General features: G+C 53.9%; 1 protein-coding gene across 2 annotated transcripts in view; it reads left to right on the top strand.

Annotated features, from left to right (window-relative positions):
* RYR1 (ryanodine receptor 1) overlaps positions 1–18589 on the top strand; it is a 117694-nt gene that overhangs the window by 6788 nt on the left and 92317 nt on the right. For both annotated transcript variants that reach the window (XM_065899310.1, XM_065899309.1), the window contains exons 4-23: positions 507–581; positions 658–736; positions 1075–1187; positions 1727–1820; positions 2983–3076; positions 3229–3303; positions 3811–3967; positions 4109–4273; positions 6338–6459; positions 6908–7103; positions 10889–11024; positions 11107–11202; positions 11289–11407; positions 12234–12367; positions 12843–13084; positions 13604–13796; positions 14754–14970; positions 16781–16885; positions 17108–17211; positions 17936–18019. In XM_065899310.1, coding sequence (XP_065755382.1) covers positions 507–581; positions 658–736; positions 1075–1187; positions 1727–1820; positions 2983–3076; positions 3229–3303; positions 3811–3967; positions 4109–4273; positions 6338–6459; positions 6908–7103; positions 10889–11024; positions 11107–11202; positions 11289–11407; positions 12234–12367; positions 12843–13084; positions 13604–13796; positions 14754–14970; positions 16781–16885; positions 17108–17211; positions 17936–18019 — 2600 coding nt within the window. The remainder of the gene's footprint in view (positions 1–506; positions 582–657; positions 737–1074; positions 1188–1726; positions 1821–2982; positions 3077–3228; positions 3304–3810; positions 3968–4108; positions 4274–6337; positions 6460–6907; positions 7104–10888; positions 11025–11106; positions 11203–11288; positions 11408–12233; positions 12368–12842; positions 13085–13603; positions 13797–14753; positions 14971–16780; positions 16886–17107; positions 17212–17935; positions 18020–18589) is intronic.

Below are 18589 nucleotides of genomic sequence, written 5' to 3'. Positions count from 1 at the left end.
TGGGTGTACCCACCCACTCCCAAGAGGCGCAGAGTCTTCTTGGGCCCGGGGGTGTGCGGCAGTACAGGGCAGGTCCCTGCGGGTGATGCTCCAATGTTTAACAGCTGGTAGGACAGTACCGGTGCACAGCTGTGTTATGACAGGTGAGAGCAGAGGGAGCTAAAGTCTGTGGAACACGAGATACGGGGGCTTCCCTGAGTGACCCCAGGTATCTGAACCTCTGGAAGAGGGGTTCAGCCCCCTGAGAGACTCTGGGGCCTCTTGAAGGACAGAGTGGGCTTTGGGGAATAGAAAACACCCCACCCACAGGCTTCTCAGAGACACAGACCTTGCTTCCCCTGGAAGCAGGGAAACTGAGGCAGAGACTCTGTTGTGGGTCTGAGCTGAGGCTTCTTCGCATCCAGGCCTGAGCATGGTGTCTTCTGGGAAGTGTATTCCCACCTGAGATAGGCCAGATGTTTCAGGGGGGTCTATTCTCACTCTCTGTCCTCCCCTGCCCCCTGCAGTCATCCCAGGGTGGGGGACACAGGACACTCCTGTATGGCCATGCCATCCTGCTCCGGCACTCGCACAGCGGCATGGTAAGTGCGTCCGGGAGGGGCCGGGGCCAGGGAGTGCAACGCCCACCGGGTGGCTGACTCCCCTCTACAACCCTAGTACCTGAGCTGCCTCACCACCTCCCGCTCCATGACTGACAAGCTGGCCTTCGACGTGGGACTGCAGGAGGACGCAACAGGTGCAGGGGCTGGAGGGAGGGGCTACGATGGGGACGCCGCAGGCAGGGAGTTGGGATGCAGAAGGTCTGCAGAACCCCGGGAGCGGGCATGGGGATGTTCCAGGGGCAAAGATGGGGGGCTTTGGGGCTGAGAGTCTGGGGGTGTGGATGAATACATTCTGGACAGAGAGACTCGGGCAAGCAGGCAGAGAGTCTGAGGACAGGAACCGGGGACTGTGAGGCAGAGAGCTGGGGGCAGTAAGAGGAGAGCTTGGGACGGAGGGCTTGGGAGCCTCCGTGGCTGGGAATGCCTTGGGGAAGAGCGTTCTGGGCAGCCCTCACCCCGCCCCCACCCATAGGAGAGGCCTGTTGGTGGACGACACACCCCGCCTCCAAGCAGAGGTCAGAAGGAGAGAAGGTCCGAGTTGGGGATGACCTCATCCTTGTCAGCGTCTCCTCTGAGCGCTACCTGGTGAGTAGCACCTCCCTCACCACAGCTCCTACTGCCCCCGGGGCTGGGGGCACACGGGATCCACCCCATCTCCTCCTCATTGGTTTGCCTGGTCTCTGGTCCCAACGTCCTGCCTCCCAATTTCCAGTTTCCATCCAATTTCTGGTTTCTGACGCCCCATTTCCTGACTTGATCTCGGTTTCTTTTCTTTTTTTTTTTTTTTTTGCGGTACGCGGGCCTCTCACTGTTGTGGCCTCTCCCGTTGTGGAGCACAGGCTCCGGACGCGCAGGCTCAGTGGCCATGGCTCACGGTCCCAGCCGCTCCGCGGCATGTGGGATCTTCCCGGACCGGGGCACAAACCCGTGTCCCCTGCATCGGCAGGCGGACTCTCAACCACTGCGCCACCAGGGAAGCCCGATCTCTGTTTCTTGATCTGTGACCTGTAATTTCTGGTCTCCTGTCTTCTGGTTTCCTGGCTTCCACCCTTGGTTTCTGACTCACTCTGGAACTATTGCTCACCCCCCATTATCTCTGACCACCACATCCTGGTTGCCCACAGCACCTGTCAACGGCCAGTGGGGAGCTCCAGGTTGACGCCTCCTTCATGCAGACACTGTGGAACATGAACCCCATCTGCTCTGGCTGCGAAGAGGGTGAGGACCCCAGACCTCTGACCCCTAACCTAAGACCCCCAAAACAGACCTTCAACATTGCCCCTCAGACCCCAAACCAAGATCTGCAAATTATGACCCTCATACTTAGATCTCCAACTGACCACCAATCTGGAACCCTAGAGCTCAGACCTCGAAACCTAAAACTCAGTATCAGACTCCTAATTCAGACCCCAAAGCTCGCATGCCAAACTCAGGTCCTGGAGGTCAGACCCCTAAACTCAGACCCAAAGCTTAGAACATCGAATCTGTAGCTTATCCCTCAGACCCCAAGCCTCAGATGACAAGCACATGTGACCTCAGCCCCCCAAATTCAAACTCAGATCCCCAAACTAAGAACCCTAATTCAGACCCCAAACCTCAGCCAATCAACTTCACACCTCCAACTTTAACCTCAAATCTCCAAAATCATCTCCCAGTTTGTAGACCCTCATGCTGAGACCCTAAAGCATGAACCCAAAACTTTGAACCCAATTCTCACACCCCAAACCTCAGAGCCCTAAGCCAGACCCAAGCTGAGATGCAAGCCACAAATCTCAAAACTCAGGCCTTAATCTCAGACCCCGAAACTCAGACCCACCAACTTCTAACTACTACAAAGCTCACATCTCCCCAGACTCAGACCCCAGAGCTAAGCCTTCCAAACCTCAGACCTCAGACCTCAGATACCAGCCTCAGACCTCCAAAATAACACTCAAAATTCAGACCCTGACTTCAGACTCAACCATCATACCTCTAAACCCAGACCCCCATATCAAGCCCTGGAGCTCAAACCTCAGAATCAGGGAACATTAGACCCAAATCTCTAATGACATTCTCTGAAGCCAACCTCGAAAATCCAAACTGAGACCTTTAAACCCCAGACCCACAAACCTCCCAGCCTCAGCCCTGCACACCCAGACCCCCAACATTAGATCCCCAACCTCAGACCCCAAATCTCATGCCCCTACTTCAGGCCTCAATCTGAGCCCAAATCTCAGACTACAACTTTGTACCTTGAAACTCAGATCTCCAGCTGCAGACCCCCAAACCCAGCCCCCAGCTTCCCACAGGGCAGAAGCAGGGCCTGCAAACTCCACTATGGCTCCCAGGCCTTTCTGGGGCTCCAGCTTTCCAATGACCACTTTCCTTTGCTCCTGTCCAGGGTATGTGACCGGGGGCCATGTTCTCCGCCTCTTTCATGGACACATGGATGAATGTCTGACCATTTCCCCTGCTGACAGTGATGACCAGCGCAGGTCTGGGCTTGGGGACAAGAGGGTCTGGCGTCTTCGGGCCAGAAGGGGGATGGCAAAGGTTGGCTAGGGGGGCCTGGAACCCTAGGATTAGGGATCAGATTCTGGGGGGCTGGAGCCTGAACTGTTGACCTCACTCTCTTCCATGTACCCAGACTTGTCTACTATGAGGGGGGATCTGTGTGCACCCACGCCCGCTCCCTCTGGAGACTGGAGCCACTGAGAATCAGGTAGGGGTCAGGGGCAGAGGAGGCAGGCTGGGGGAGGGGCTAGGGGTTCCTGGGGGCCCTGGGAGGAGAAGAGTGTCTTGAAGGAAGAACTGAGGAAGAGACTGGAGGGTTTTGAGGGAAAATCTGGGGAGCCTAAGAGAGCAATAAAGGTCCCCAGGGTCCTAGAATCCTGGAGGAAAAAGAGGTCTTGGGGGTAGTGGAGGTTCCTGAGGGAGAGATCAGGGTCTCGAGTGAAATTGTGGGGAAAGGAGGGGAGAAAATGACAGATCTGGGAAAACTGGAGACACTGAAATCATCTGGGCAGCTCTGAGGAAGTGGTGAGGGCCTGAGAGAAGATTGGGGCTCTTAAAGGAAGGCTGGGGGTCCTAAGAAGGATTTGAGGGCTCCAAGGAAGATTTGGGCACCCTGGAACAGGGCTGAGGGCTTGAGGAGGTTTCAACCAAGATTGTGGTGTCCATGGGAGAACTGGGGGGCCTCTGACCTCTCCCTCGTCCTCACCCTCTGCAGCTGGAGTGGGAGCCACCTGCGCTGGGGCCAGCCACTCCGCATCCGGCATGTCACCACCGGGCGGTACTTGGCACTCGTTGAGGACCAGGGCCTAGTGGTGGTTGACGCCAGCAAGGCCCACACCAAGGCCACTTCCTTCTGCTTCCGAATCTCCAAGGTCGGTGGGGTCAGGATACCCTCCCTCAGCTGGAGCCCCAAATCCCGCCCCAGCCCCCCACCACTCTGCAGTCTCTTGGGGGGGGATCCCCCATTAAATGCACAAGCAGAGGAGGCTGACCTCTGTCCCCTGCCCCTGTAGGAGAAGCTGGATACGGCCCCCAAGCGGGATGTGGAGGGCATGGGCCCCCCTGAAATCAAATATGGGGAGTCCCTGTGCTTTGTGCAGCACGTGGCCTCAGGCCTGTGGCTCACCTATGCTGCTCCGGACCCCAAGGCCCTGCGGCTCGGCGTGCTCAAGAAGAAGGTGGGCACCTGGCAGAGGGAAGGGGTGGGGTACAGGCTGGGGCAGGAAGGGGGCTGGGGGTGATGATGCTTGAGCCTTTAGGAGTTTGAGGTTGGGATTGAGAGAAAGACAAAGACTGAGAGAGAAACTGAGATTGAGAGAGACAGGAAAAAAGAAAGAATACATATATGAAGAGAAAGAGAGAAGTCTAGACAGACATGGGGACAGACAAATAGAGAAAGACAGAGACAGAGAGACAGAAATAAGAAAGACAGAGGTAGAGAGAAAAAGATGAATACTAACAGAGTGAGAATACCATTCAACCAATTATCGAGTACCCCAGGTGTTGTGGATGTATGTGTGGACAAATATCTGAGCTATACAGACCTGTTCCCTGCCTTCCCTGTGCTCAGACACTGTGACCAAACCCTCTCTAATGAAGTACACAGTTTTACAACCAAACAGTGGGAAAGCTACTTTTGACAGAGGGAACACCAGGTGCAAAGGCCCTGAAGTTGGGATGAGGTTGGTCTGTTGCAATCACTGAAAGGAGATCTAGTTTGGTTGGAGGAGAGTGAGCGAGGGGTGAGTCGTGGGAGATGAGGACAGAGAGGGGACGGGAAGAGATCAGGTAGAGCCTTGTGGGCCACTGGGGAGGGTCCTGGCTTTTACTCCGGATGAGATGGAACCACAAGATAGTCTTGAGCAGGCCAGGGCACGGGGGGTGGTGCCCTGATTCAGGTTCACAGGGTTCTTGAGCTGCTTATGGGAACAGATTATGGGGGTGGGCAGAGCTGGAGAAGGAAGACCAGGGCAGGTCTGCACTGGTACAGGTGGAGGATGACAGTGGACAGCACCAGGGTGGGGACTGTGGAGTGAGGAAAGGGGGCAGAGTCTGGTTGTATTCTGAGGGCAGAGCCAACAGGATTTTCTGACAGATTGGATATCAGGGTGAGAGGGAGAGGGACTGAGGATGAGACCATGATTTTTGTCCTTTTCTGCCCTGAGCAGATGGAAGGAGGGAAGTGCCATTAACTGAGTCAGGGACAGCCAAGTATCAGCTCAGGAGGACGGGCCCCAATGCCTAGAACAGAGCCACTCAATAGACTTGCTGAGTGAATCAGTGAGAAGACTAGGGCGGCACCTGTTTGTGAAAATTGAAGCTGAAGTTGGATACAACAGCAGAGGATGTAGAGATGGGCCTGGGCCAGAGAGGGCAATGTGGGAGTCGTCAGCAGGTGGATGGTATTTACAGCTGCTGGACGGGATGGGGTCCTGGGGAGGTCAGCTCAGGGGCAAGCCGGCAGCCACGATGGTCTCACCTCCCAGAAAGGTGTTCAGGCGTTCTGTCTGGGACATGTTAAGTTTGGGATGCCATTAGAGCTTTCTGGTGGGGGGATGTTAAGTCAGTAGTAGATACAAATGGAGAGGGTCTGGCCTGGAGAAAGACAAGATAGAGAGAGACAGAGAGGGAGAGACAGGGAGAATCGAAGAGGGACAGGGAAAGAGAGAAAGAAAGAGAATAGATCGCTAGTGGGAAGCAGCCACATAGCACAGGGAGATCAGCTCGGTGGTTTGTGACCACCGAGAGGGGTGGGATAGGGAGGGTGGGAGGGAGGGAGACGCAAGAGGGAAGAGATATGGGAACATATGTTTATGTATAACTAATTCACTTTGTTATAAAGCAGAAACTAACACACCATTGTACAGCAATTATACTCCAATAAACATGTTAAAAAAAAAAAAGGAAAGACAGAGGTAGAGAGAGAGATGGACATAGCGACAGAGAGGGAGAGACAGAGCATGGGATAGGCATGAGAGAGACAGAGACAGAGACAAAGACAGACAGACAGAAACAAAGAGGACAGAGACAGAGTGAGAGGAGAGACCTAGAGGGGGGGAAAAAGAGAGAGGGGTTGAGAATGAAAGACACAGGGACAGATGAAGAGGGACGAGGGGCGGAGCTGGCAGAGAGATTCCGTAGAGGATGGGGGCAATTTGGGGGCTAGAGTCTGGGTGGAGGTCTGGGGAGCATGGCCCTGGCTGGCTGAGCCCCTCCTGACGTCTCTCTCCCACCACTGTCAGGCCATTCTGCACCAGGAAGGCCACATGGACGACGCGCTGTCACTGACCCGCTGTCAGCAGGAGGAGTCCCAGGCCGCCCGCATGATCTACAGCACTGGCGGCCTCTACAACCACTTCATCAAGTGAGCCACCCGGCCCGCTCGCCCTGGGGGCCAGGCGACACCTTGACCCCACGCTCCTGGTGTTCATGCACCAGTCCATTTAATCTCTACCTCTGACATTCACACCTCTCACATACACAGACTCCTGACCTCTACATACTTGACCCCTAATCTGACCTCGACAGCTATGACTTTGACTTCACACCCCTGACACCCTCGACCCTGGACCTCCCTAGCCCTGACCTCTGCTTTCATGACCTGTCCCTACACAGGCGTGGGTCCCAGGCCCAGCTCTGCCCTTGGCCACTGGGTCACCTCGGGCCAATCAATGCCCTTCTCTCTCTGCGTCTCACTCTCTCTCTCTGTTAAATAGGTGTGTCTGTGGGAGTCTGGCAGGGACCGGGGGTGGGTGGGGGCGGGACCCTCACAGTGTCACGGACCCTCACTGATGAGTGCGCGGTCTCCGCAGGGGCCTGGACAGCTTCAGCGGAAAGCCGAGGGGCTCGGGGTCTCCGGCTGGCACAGCACTGCCTCTCGAGGGCGTCATCCTGAGCCTGCAGGACCTCATCGGCTACTTCGAGCCACCCTCCGAGGAGCTGCAGCACGAGGAGAAGCAGGGCAAGCTGCGCAGCCTGCGCAACCGCCAGAGCCTCTTCCAGGAGGAGGTGAGGCCGCGACCCGGGATGGCGGGGTCTGTGGGCGGGGTCGGAGCCTTCAGAGGGGCGGAGCCTGCCGGACCCTGGGAAGCGGTGGTCTGAGAGGGGGCGGGGCAGGTGGCGGGGCAGGAGGAAGTTCCTGGCCTGGGTGAACAGGGCGGGGAGGCGGGTCGTAGGGGACACGCGAAGGGGCGGAGCCTTGAAGCGGGTCCGGAGTGGGTTGGTGGGCGAGGCTTTGGTGAGGGGCGGGGCCTGTGAGAGCAAAGGGGAACCGGAGCCTGAAGTTGGGGGCAGGACTTGTTCCCTCTCCTGGGAGGACGGGGCGGGGTGAAGGTAAGCTCTGGGCCAAAGCAAGTCCCTGGAGGAAAGGCCTGGGAAGAAGTCCGAGGCTGAGTTACTAGACTCAGGAGGCGGTGACTGTAGGGGTAGGGCCTGCGGAGTGGGAGGATAGAACCAGAGTGGGGCATGGTGGGGGGCAGGGCCAGAGAGGTGGGCTTTTGGGTGGGAGGATAGTGTAGGGGCGCGACCTCAGCTTGGGTCAGAGGCCGGGGGTCTGTGTGTTATGAGAGGAGACGTGGTGGGCTCCGCTCAGCACGGAGTCTGAGTGCGAGGGGCCGAGAGGGGTGGAAAACTGGGGCTGTACAAAGGTCCGGGGTCTGCTGTCTCCTCAGGGTGATTGGGGAGCATGTTCATTTAAAGTCTTACAAGTTGGCCCTGCCCCTCTCCAGGGGCTCCCATTGTGATGGGGGTGGCAGACCTAGAAATGATGATAGTAACAACAACAAAACTTACTAATGGAGTGGGATTAGTATATGCAAAGTGTTTAGAACAGTAGCAGCACAGAGTAGATGCTATGTAAGTGTCAGTGGTTATTGTTACTTTGAATTTAGCCCTTACTGTGTGTTATGGGTGTTATATACCTGACATCCTCCCCATAACCCCATGGGGGCTTGTAATTCCTATATTACAGATGGGTCACTGGTGCGCAGAGAGATTAAGTAACAGCCATTGCTGAACAAATATACCAGGGGGGATATAGCTGTCAAGAAAACAGACAAAAATCCCTGTCCTTGTGGAGTTGACGTGGGGCGGGAGGATAAATGAGCAATAAAATAGGACGATTATGTGGTATATTAGATGATGATAAGGAGAAAAATAAAGCAGGGCAGGAACTTCCCTGGTGGTCCAGTGGTTAAGAATCCACCTTCCAAAGCAGGGGACGCAGGTTCGATCCCTGGTGGGGGAACTGAGATCCCATATGCCGCGGGGCAACTAAGCCTGTGCGCTCTAGCGCCCACGTGCCGTAACTACTGAGCCTGTGCGCTCTGGAGCCCGCGTGCCACAACTAGAGAGAAGCCCACATGCCACAACGAAAGATCCTGCATGCTGCAACAAAGATCCTGCAACTGGGTCCCGCAACTAAGACCCTACGCAGCCAAATAAATAAATTTTTTTTTTTTTTTAGAAAAAGCAGGGCAGCGGTAGGGAGTGCCGGGGTTGTTGCAGTTTAAAATACAGCAGTCAGGGAGGGTCACGTGAATGAAGAGAGGCAGCCATGTGTACACCTGAGGGAGGGACAGAGAGTAGACAGAGCAAGTACACGGACCATGAAGTGGGAGTGTGCCTGGCAGCTTCCAGAATAGCGAGGAGGCCGGGATGACTGGAACTGGGTGAGCTGGGGGAGGAGTGGGAGGAGATGAGCACAGAGAGGTGACAAAGGCCAGGCCAGGGTGAGGACTTGCGGTTTGGGAGCCACAGAAGAGTTAGGTCTTTGAAAGTCACAACAAGTTAGGGGCAGAGCCACTGTGTGTGACTCCAACTGGTTGTGCTCTCTACCACAATGCACTGCATCTCTTACTACGGGCCCAGGATATAGATACAACAATTATCATAGCAGCCCAGTTGTCCACCACCACTAGAATGAATCCACAAATGTGGCATATCCGTATGATGGCTATGGATACTACTCAGCAATGAAAATGAGCAAATGACAACCCCATGAAACAATGCTCTTAATCTTAAAGCGTAATATTGAGAGAATTCCCTGGTGGTCAAGTGGTTGGGACTCGGCGCTTTCACCGCCAAGGTCTCGGTTCCATCCCTAGTCGGGGAACTGAGATCCTGCAAGCCGCTCAGTGCGGCCAAATAAATAAATAGAAAAAAAAATTTGTTTTAAAGTAATGTTGAGCAAAAGAATCCATGTACAAAAGAATATTTACTGTACATCTCAAGTTCAAAAACAGGCAGAATTTTACTAGACTGTTTATGAATGCATGCATAGGTAGTAAAAATAGAAAAACAAGGAAAGGATTTCCATAAAAGTCAGGATAACGGTTATCCCTAGCAGAGAGGGTTGTGTAACAGGAGGGGCATCGAGGTGACTTCTGGGTGGCTAGCAATGCTCTCTTTCTTGACCTGGGTCATGGTTACACAAGTGTTCTTTCATATTTATTTGTTAAGCCATATACATTTGATCTTTATTATTTCCAGATTCTGTATCTGCAAATATGCCTACTTGCTAAAATTTATTTGTAACCTCCAAATCGATGCTTGCAGAATATCTGTAGTCATTTGTGGACATGTGCAGAGAGGCAAAAAATTTAAGTCATTTGATGTTGTGTTTCCAGTTGAGGTTGGACAAGGCAACGATCTGCCTTGTTATTTCAACTCTCACCTGTAAGCAAGTGTCCTTTTCGTGGTGTATTTAGTGCCACGCTTTTCACATTTTTGTGCTTTTTGTTAATTTCACTGATTAAAATGGCCCCTAAGCACAGCGGCGAAGCGCTGTCTACTGTTCCTAAGTGCAAGAAGGCTGTGATGTGCCTTACTGAGAAAATATGTGTTAAAGAAAAGCTTCACTGAAGCATGAGTTACAGTGCTGTTGGTTGTGAGTTTAATGTTAATGAATCAACAACATCTATTAAATTAGTGTCTTTAAACAGAAACGCACATAAAACGAGAGTGTGTATTGATTGATTGATGAAAATGTTGTGCTCAGAGACTCAGAGAAAGCCCCTGTGTTTCCCCTGGGAGCCTTGGTTCTCAGGATTCACTCAGTGCTCACGCGACTTTACAGAACCTAACTACTACAAAAAGCAAGAATAGACTGTATATGTTTCTTTGTTTTTTTGGGGGTTTTTTTGCGGTACACATGCCTCTCACTGCTGTGGCCTCTCCCGTTGCGGAGCACAGGCTCCGGACGCGCAGGCTCAGCGGCTGTGGCTCATGGGCCTAGCCGCTCCGCGACATGTGGGATCTTCCCGGACCGGGGCACTAACCCGTGTCCCCTCTATCGGCATGCAGACTCTCAACCACTGCGCCACCAGGGAAACCCTAGACCGTATATGTTTTATGTGCTTTTCTGTATGTCTGTTATAATTCAAAATAAAAGAAGACAAAAGGTTAAAATGTTTTTTAAAAAAAGAGACAGAAGGCAAAAATCTCTCTGATGGTTGGTGTGGAAAGTGAGCTGGGCCAATGGGACCAGGAGTAGGGTCCTTGGAGGTGGAAAGGAAGGAAAGAAAATACTGGAAGGAGAAACACAGATTCAGTCCAGATGTTAATAGGGATGTATTATGTTGGGGACAGAGGCAGAGTGCGACAAGGCCAGGTCTGGAGAGCCGAGGAGGAAAGGAGGGAGTTGGGAGTGAAGGTGCACACAGATGGCTCTGGTTTCGATCTGCGGACACCCAGTCACTAGGTGTTGAAGGAATATGAATTAGCAAGTCCAAGAAAGGCAAGGAAGGGAGGGCCTGGGATTCCTGTGACGAAACCCCCTCTTTTCTCTACCCCAGGGGATGCTCTCCCTGGTCCTGAACTGCATCGACCGCCTAAATGTTTACACCACTGCTGCCCACTTTGCCGAATTTGCCGGGGAGGAGGCAGCCGAGTCCTGGAAAGAGATTGTGAACCTGCTCTATGAAATCCTGGGTGAGGGGCCTCAGACTTGACTCCCCCTAGAGCACCCGAGGTTCCCAGTCCTACTGGGTCTGACCCCTCTCTCCACCCTCAGCCTCTCTGATCCGTGGCAATCGTGCCAACTGTGCCCTCTTCTCCAACAACCTGGATTGGCTGGTCAGCAAGCTGGATCGGCTGGAGGCCTCCTCAGGTAGGAGAACCCAGGCGGAGGGGATGGGGACTTGCGGGGACGGGAGGGCTGCAGCCACTTCACCTCTCACTCTGATCCCTATGCAGGGATCCTGGAGGTGCTGTACTGTGTCCTGATTGAGAGTCCCGAGGTCCTGAACATCATCCAGGAGAACCACATCAAGTCCATCATCTCCCTCCTGGACAAGCATGGGAGGAACCACAAGGTTGGCCTCTCATCCCTGACCTCTTATCCCCTGAATGCTGAACCCTGACCTTTCCCCATGGCCCTCGAATTACCCCCATTTCCCCATCTTATCTCTTACCTGGACTCCTCTACCACAAGCTTCCATCTCAACACAAAGGTCTCAAACTCATGGTTCTTAAATGGGTTCTGGGCCACAGATGTGCTTCATTAGCTCTTTGAAGTATTTTTTCAATTTCTAATTTTGTAGCCTTTAGGGGGGCTGCATAGACACTCTCCAGTTTGCCCCAAGTGCTACTGGTTTCCACTGCATTATTTCTAACCACTTCACATATTTACATTATCTACCTGGCCCCTGAAGACGCAAGTTTGCAACCTCCACTGATCTAAACCTCATCTTTATCCCTGTGCTCTCTCCCTGACCGACCCTTTCACTCTTCCCACTGACTTCTGACCTTTTACCCCAGTCTTTTTTTTTTTTTGGCCAAGCCATGTGGCTTGCAGGATCTTAGTTCCCCAACCAACGATCGAACCCAGGGAAGCTCAGAGTCCTAACCACTGGACCGCCAGGGAATTCCTTAGTCTCTCTTTTCTTACATTGCTGATGTCTTATCCCAGCTCATACGGCCCCCGCCTCTTTCCTGATATTTCTCTTTGACTCCGATCTCTCTCTGTGACCCCTGACCTCCCACTTTCACCACCTCTTCTCAGTCAAAAGCTCTATCTCCCATCCTGGCATATCATCCTTCTGGTTTCCCACTCTGGGTCTTCCATGGACAACCCGCACCCCACCCCCCCCCCCCCCGCCCAGGTACCCTCACACCCTGACCTCTGACCTTGACCTCCAGGTGCTGGATGTGCTGTGTTCCCTGTGTGTGTGCAATGGCGTGGCCGTGCGCTCCAACCAAGATCTCATTACTGAGAACTTGCTCCCTGGCCGCGAGCTTCTGCTGCAGACAAACCTCATCAACTTTGTCACCAGGTCTGGCCCCTAACCCCTGACCCCAGAACTCAGAACCTCGCAATCCCCTCCCTGACTCAGACTCCACACCCAGGTGGATGGGCCTTCCTCCATCTCCCACCCCGGTCCCCACAGCTGTCCCCAGCTCACCCCTGGCTTCTCATTCCTCTTGTCCTCTCTCCCTGCTCCATTTCTGCCTCTGTCTCTTCCTCCCTCTTTCTTTCTGTGTTTGCTCTTTTTGTCTTCATCTGTCTGTCTCTATTTCTCCTCCATCTCTTTTTCCTGGTCTCTCTCCCATCTCTCTCTTCTCTGTCCTTTGATGCCTCTCTGTCCGTCTCTGTCTCTGCTTTCTCTCTCTGTTTCTGTGTCTCTGCTTTTCTGTTTTTCTTGTGTATGTATATCTTTGTCTTTCTCCCTTCCTCTCCCACCCCCCACTAGCCTGGGTCTCCTCGCCATCTCTCCTTCATCCTCCTCTCCTGTCCTGTCTCTCCTACAGCATCCGCCCCAACATTTTTGTGGGCCGAGCAGAGGGCTCCACGCAGTACCTCAAATGGTACTTTGAGGTGATGGTGGACGAGGTGGCTCCATTCCTGACAGCTCAGGCCACCCACCTGCGGGTGGGCTGGGCCCTCACTGAGGGCTACAGCCCGTACCCTGGGGGCGGCGAGGGCTGGGGCGGCAACGGGGTCGGCGATGACCTCTATTCCTACGGCTTTGATGGGCTACATCTCTGGACAGGTACCTGGACCCTTCTAGGGGACCCTCAACCCTGACCATTGACCCAGGGTTTCTAGGCTCTCACCACATGCCTTGGGGTTCTTGGGATCCTGACCCCCAAACAGGCTAACTTTGACCCCTTACTCCTCATTTCCTAAGACCCTAACCCTAGAGCTTTCAGAATCTTGGCTCGAACCTGTTTCTTCATAGCCTCCAGAACTCTGACCCCAGAGGATGTCAGATCTCTGACCCTAGAGAGCCCAGAGAACTGCCCCGGTTATTATGATCTCTGATCTTTGACTTATGCCCCCAAAGGTTTTATAGAATCCTAACTCCAAGATGACTTTAATCTTTGACCCCCACACCTCTCAGGAACCTAACATCAGGGGAAACTTGACTTCTGCCTCTAATCTCTCAGGAACACTTGACCTTAGAGTTGCTAGGGTCCAGACCCTATAGGATCCTCTAATACCTGCCCTTGTCTCTTGAGACCATTGGTTCCATTGGACCTCTGACTTCTCCCTGGTGATCCTGGTGCAGGACACGTGCCACGCCTGGTGACTTCCCCGGGGCAGCACCTCCTGGCCCCTGAGGACGTGGTCAGCTGCTGCCTGGACCTCAGCGTGCCGTCCATCTCCTTCCGCATCAATGGCTGTCCTGTGCAGGGTGTCTTCGAGGCCTTCAACCTTGATGGGCTCTTCTTCCCCGTTGTCAGCTTCTCAGCTGGTGTCAAGTAAGGACTTGCCCCAGCCCCCTGGCCAGTCCCCAGACCTGGGACTGTCCTGAGACAGCTTCTGCAAGCACGCCATGGCCTTCTATGGGGCCAGGACCCAGCAGCCTTCTCTCAGGACTGACAGGCCAGACCTCTACACGAAGGTCCCAGTGACCTCTACATGATCCCAGACACTCTCAGTGTCCTCCCAATGACCCAGACCCTCCCAATGCTGTCAGCTTCACCCCAAGTGTCCCCCAAATTTCACAATGACCTTCTAATGATTAATAAGTTTCTTCCAGTGACCTCCCAGATGACCTCTGACTCTCCCAATGATTCTATGCCATTCCAGTGACCTCCAGATGATTCCAGAATCTGACAGTGATCTTCCAATGACCACAAAGCCTCCCAGTGACTCCATGCTCTTAACTTCCCAATGACCCCAGCGTCTCCCAACGATATTCTAGTAGTTCCATAATTTCCCAGTGACTTCTCAACGACCACAGTTATTTCAAAGACCTCTCAGTAGCCCAATCTTTTCCCAGTGACCCCAACCTCTGTGAATGACTTACTCACCATTTCAGTGGCGATTATGATTTTCTCAAGGTTACACCAGACTCTCAGTGACTTCCAAGTGACCTTCTTCTTGGTCTCCCACAAACCTTCTGGTATCTCTAGATGTTCTGTTGATCCAGGACCTCCTCCAAAGGACTTTCCCATGACCTTGGATTAACTCCCCAGTGACCTGACCCCCACTTTCCTTTTTTGGTTTTCCAAAGATTCCTATTGACCTCCAGCATTTTCTTTGACCTTAGAGTTTCCTGACTCCTAAATGACCTCCATGACCCTATGACTGTCCAGTGACTTCAGGTCTCCCCAGAACCTTCCACTGATCCCAAGATTGCTCCCTTCCCCCCACTGAGTACAGACTCTCCTCTGTATACTGCCCTCACTAGTGACCCCCACTCTCCCACCTAGGGTGCGGTTCCTCCTTGGTGGCCGCCATGGCGAATTCAAGTTCCTCCCTCCGCCTGGCTATGCCCCTTGTCATGAGGCTGTGCTCCCGCGAGAGCGACTCCATCTGGAGCCCATCAAGGAGTATCGGCGGGAAGGGCCCCGGGGGCCTCACCTGGTGGGCCCCAGCCGCTGCCTCTCACACACCGACTTTGTGCCCTGCCCTGTGGACACTGTCCAGGTACTGCCTGCTCTGCAAGGGTTTCTTGGAGAGGCAGACTCCCTTAGGAGCCAGGGAGATGGGGAGCTGAGCTGGAAGCTGGAGACCCTGTTGTTTAACAGGTGGGGAAGCTGAGGCAGAGAGGAGGCAAAGGATTCTCTCAAGGCAGAATCTCGGTTTCAGGGGGTCCTCGGTATGGTCCCCTAAAATAAGACTATTATTTATTTATTTAATTTTTAAAAAGTATTTATTTGCTGCTCCGAGTGGCTTGTGGGATCTTAGCTCCCCGACCAGGGATTGAACCTGGGCCCTCAGCAGTGAAAGCACGGAGTCCTAGTCACTGGACCGCCAGGGAATTCCCTAAAAAGGACTATTATTGCCCCCAATATACAGCTGAGGAAAGTGAGGCCCAGAGAGGTTAAGCAGCCTGTGCACGTCACACAGCATTTGAGCCCAGGCAGTCTGATCCCAAAGCCTGTGCCTGTGATCTTACCCACCACAATTTGTTGGGCATCTTTTCTATTCCACGCCTCTCTCACTCCTATCCCAATCTGAGCTCCCCACCTTTCCTCCAGGCGTGTCCCTATAGGAGGGAGTATAAGTCCTGTTTAAGAGGCTGGTCACAAGGGTTTGACTTTCAGCATGTCACCGCGGGCATGCGGCTTCACTTCTCTGTGCCTCAGTTCCCTGACCTGTGAGGAAAACGGGGGAACGAGAGAACCTCCCTCTAGCATTGTTGTGAAGGTTAGATGAATTAATATGTGTGAAGCGCTTAGCATGGGCCTGAGGAAACAGTCAGTACTCAGTAGAGTTACTGTCATCATTGGTAGTAGTAATGTTATTGCAGGGGTGACCTTGCCATCCCCCTGTAGCCAGGCCAGAGCCCTGGGCCTCCTCCTGGATGGCTCCCTTCCCCTCCCCCACCCACCTGGCAGCCTCAGGGGTTGTCCACTCCACCTCTCCCAATCCCTTCTCCCCCCTCACATCCCACCCTGGTCCAACCATCATTATCTCTGCCTGCAGAACAGCAACAATCTAAACATGACTAGGCACCTACCACGTGCCACGCATTTAAAGAAACTATGCGGGAGGGTTAGGGGCACAGTCGCAAGTCCCAGCACTGCTCTCTCTGTCTTAAAAACAAAGGAATTGGTAAACGACACACCCTAGGGCAGGAAGCTAAAATAGTTTGGATAGAATCAGGACTCAAGCCCTAGTTCTTTTGATTCCGCATCTTGTGATCTCTAATCAAACACAAGCTTTTCCCCACACTTAGTTAACTTAAAGATCTGTAAAATGAAAATACAGGTACTATTTATGTTTATTGAAAAAAAATCCGCGCAGTTCAAGCTCACATTGTTTGAGGGTCCACTGTATATAGCATTTAGTAGTTTATGTAAATGATTTCACTGAACCCTTATAAAGTAAGTGTCATGAGTTAATATCGTTCTGATTCTCATTGTACAGAGAAGGAAAGAGACTCATCCATTCATTGAGCAAACATTTCACAAGCATCCCCTTCTGGGCTGGACAGGGCTGGGAAAATGCTGGAGACAGAGACAGCCCCAGCCCTGCCTTCACGGAGCTCGCAGTCCACAGGGGGAGACAGACCCATTCCCAGATAGTTCCTTAATTCTGAGGATGCTAAGTCCTTACGCAGCTGGACGTCAACCCTGGAGGCAGGGTGAGGTGATGGGGAGCAAGGCTCGGCAGTAGGAAAGGTCAAAGCTCTCTGGGGAACTGCTCAGGGCTCGCACGTGTTCTCGGGAAGAGGGGTCATGACGCAGACTGGAGGGGATGCAGGGACCTCACAAATGTCACCTGCCCCCAGATTGTCCTGCCTCCCCATCTGGAGGGTATTCGGGAGAAGCTGGCGGAGAACATCCATGAACTCTGGGCGCTGACTCGCATTGAGCAGGGCTGGACCTACGGCCCGGTGAGGGGGCTGCCTGCAGCGCGGGGCGGGCGGGGGGAGAGGCTAGGCTGGCTGTGGTGGAGTGACAACTGCTCACTAACTGGGAGGGGCTGGGGGCTGGGGGAAGCGACTTTGGGAAGGGGCTCCTTGGGTGGCAGAACGGGTTGGGGAGGCCAGGGGTCACAGTCTGGGAGTGCTGGGGAGGGAAGGGGAACCGAGGAGTTGACTCTGGAGTTTCTCCAGGTTCGGGATGACAATAAGAGGCTGCACCCGTGTCTCGTGGACTTCCACAGCCTACCGGAGCCTGAGAGGAATTACAACCTGCAGATGTCGGGGGAGACGCTCAAGTGAGGGGCGGACCAGGGAGCAGGGGCCCGGGCCTGACCGCTGGGCGGGGGGCAAGGAGAGACAGGGGGAGCGAGACCGAGACTGAGAGAGACAGAGAGGGAGAGACAAAAGGGAGGCAGAGAGAGAGAGGGAGACTGGGATTGTGAGGCTGAAACTGACAGGGGGCAAGTAAGAGACAGAGGCATAAAGAGAGATGCTCAGGGCTTCCCTGGTGGCGCAGTGGTTGAGAGTCCGCCTGCCGATGCAGGGGACACGGGTTCGTGCCCCGGTCCGGGAAGATCCCACATGCTGCGGAGCGGCTGAGCCCGTGAGCCATGGCCGCTGAGCCTGCATGTCCGAAGCCTGTGCTCCACAGCGGGAGAGGCCACAACAGTGAGAGGAGGCCCGCGTACCGCAAAAAAAAAAAAAAAGAGATGCTCAGCAGGTGAAAGAGAGAGAAAGAGACAAGGAAAGAAGCAGACAGGAAAAGACAAGCACAGTCAAAGAGATACAGCGACAGAGAAACAGGGAGAGTCAGGAGCCAGAGAGACACAGACACCAAGACCAAGAGAGACGGGACAGACGCCCAGAAAACCAGAACAAGAGAGGTGGAGAGAGCTAGTGACCCAGAGACAGAACTGACGGGCTGGGGGATGAGGGGAGCTGGGCTGTGGGGAGAGGATGCCAGCGGCAGGGAGGCCACGTGGGGTGACCCTGTCCCCCTGCCTCCACCCCCCGCCCCAGGACGCTGCTGGCGCTGGGCTGCCACGTGGGCATGGCGGACGAGAAGGCGGAAGACAACCTGAAGAAGACAAAACTCCCAAAGACGTGAGTGTGGGCGGCCCGGGCCCCACCTGGGGAAGAGAGTAGGGGGCCGGGGATGCCGTGGTGAGGGCTGGAGCAACTGAGGGCCAGTGGGAGGAGGCTGAGGTCAGAAACCAAGGGGCTGTGGGTTAGGGTGGAGGTCATAGGACCAGGGGTCGGGGCTCTGGAGTCAGTGGTGAGTGTCCTGGGGAGGTGTCAGGAATGCGGAGTTAGGCATTCTAGAGTGAGAGTGGGAGTGAGTCGGACCCAGGGTCAGAGTCTGCCATGGAGTCCGGGAAAATGAGAGAACAGAGGTAATATCTCTGAGTTAGAGGTGAGGGGTCAATGGAAAGAGGTGAGAAATTGTTAGAGTTGTAAGTAAGGGATCCTAAAATTATAGATGAGAGATCAGAGGTCCTGGGGATAGATGCCAAGGTTCAAAGGTCAAGGACTCCAAAGCCAGGAGTTTAGAATGATAGGGTCCTGGGATCAGAGGTAAGAAGCCTCAAAGTTAGAAGTGAGGGGTCAGAGAGTTCCAGCGTGAGAAATGAGGCTCCCAAAATCAAGATGAAGAAGGGGTCACAGAGGCCAGAG

This window comes from Phocoena phocoena, chromosome 20, assembly GCF_963924675.1.
Source record: "Phocoena phocoena chromosome 20, mPhoPho1.1, whole genome shotgun sequence".
NCBI lineage: Eukaryota > Metazoa > Chordata > Mammalia > Artiodactyla > Phocoenidae > Phocoena > Phocoena phocoena.
This window is presented reverse-complemented; position numbering and strand designations above follow the sequence as displayed.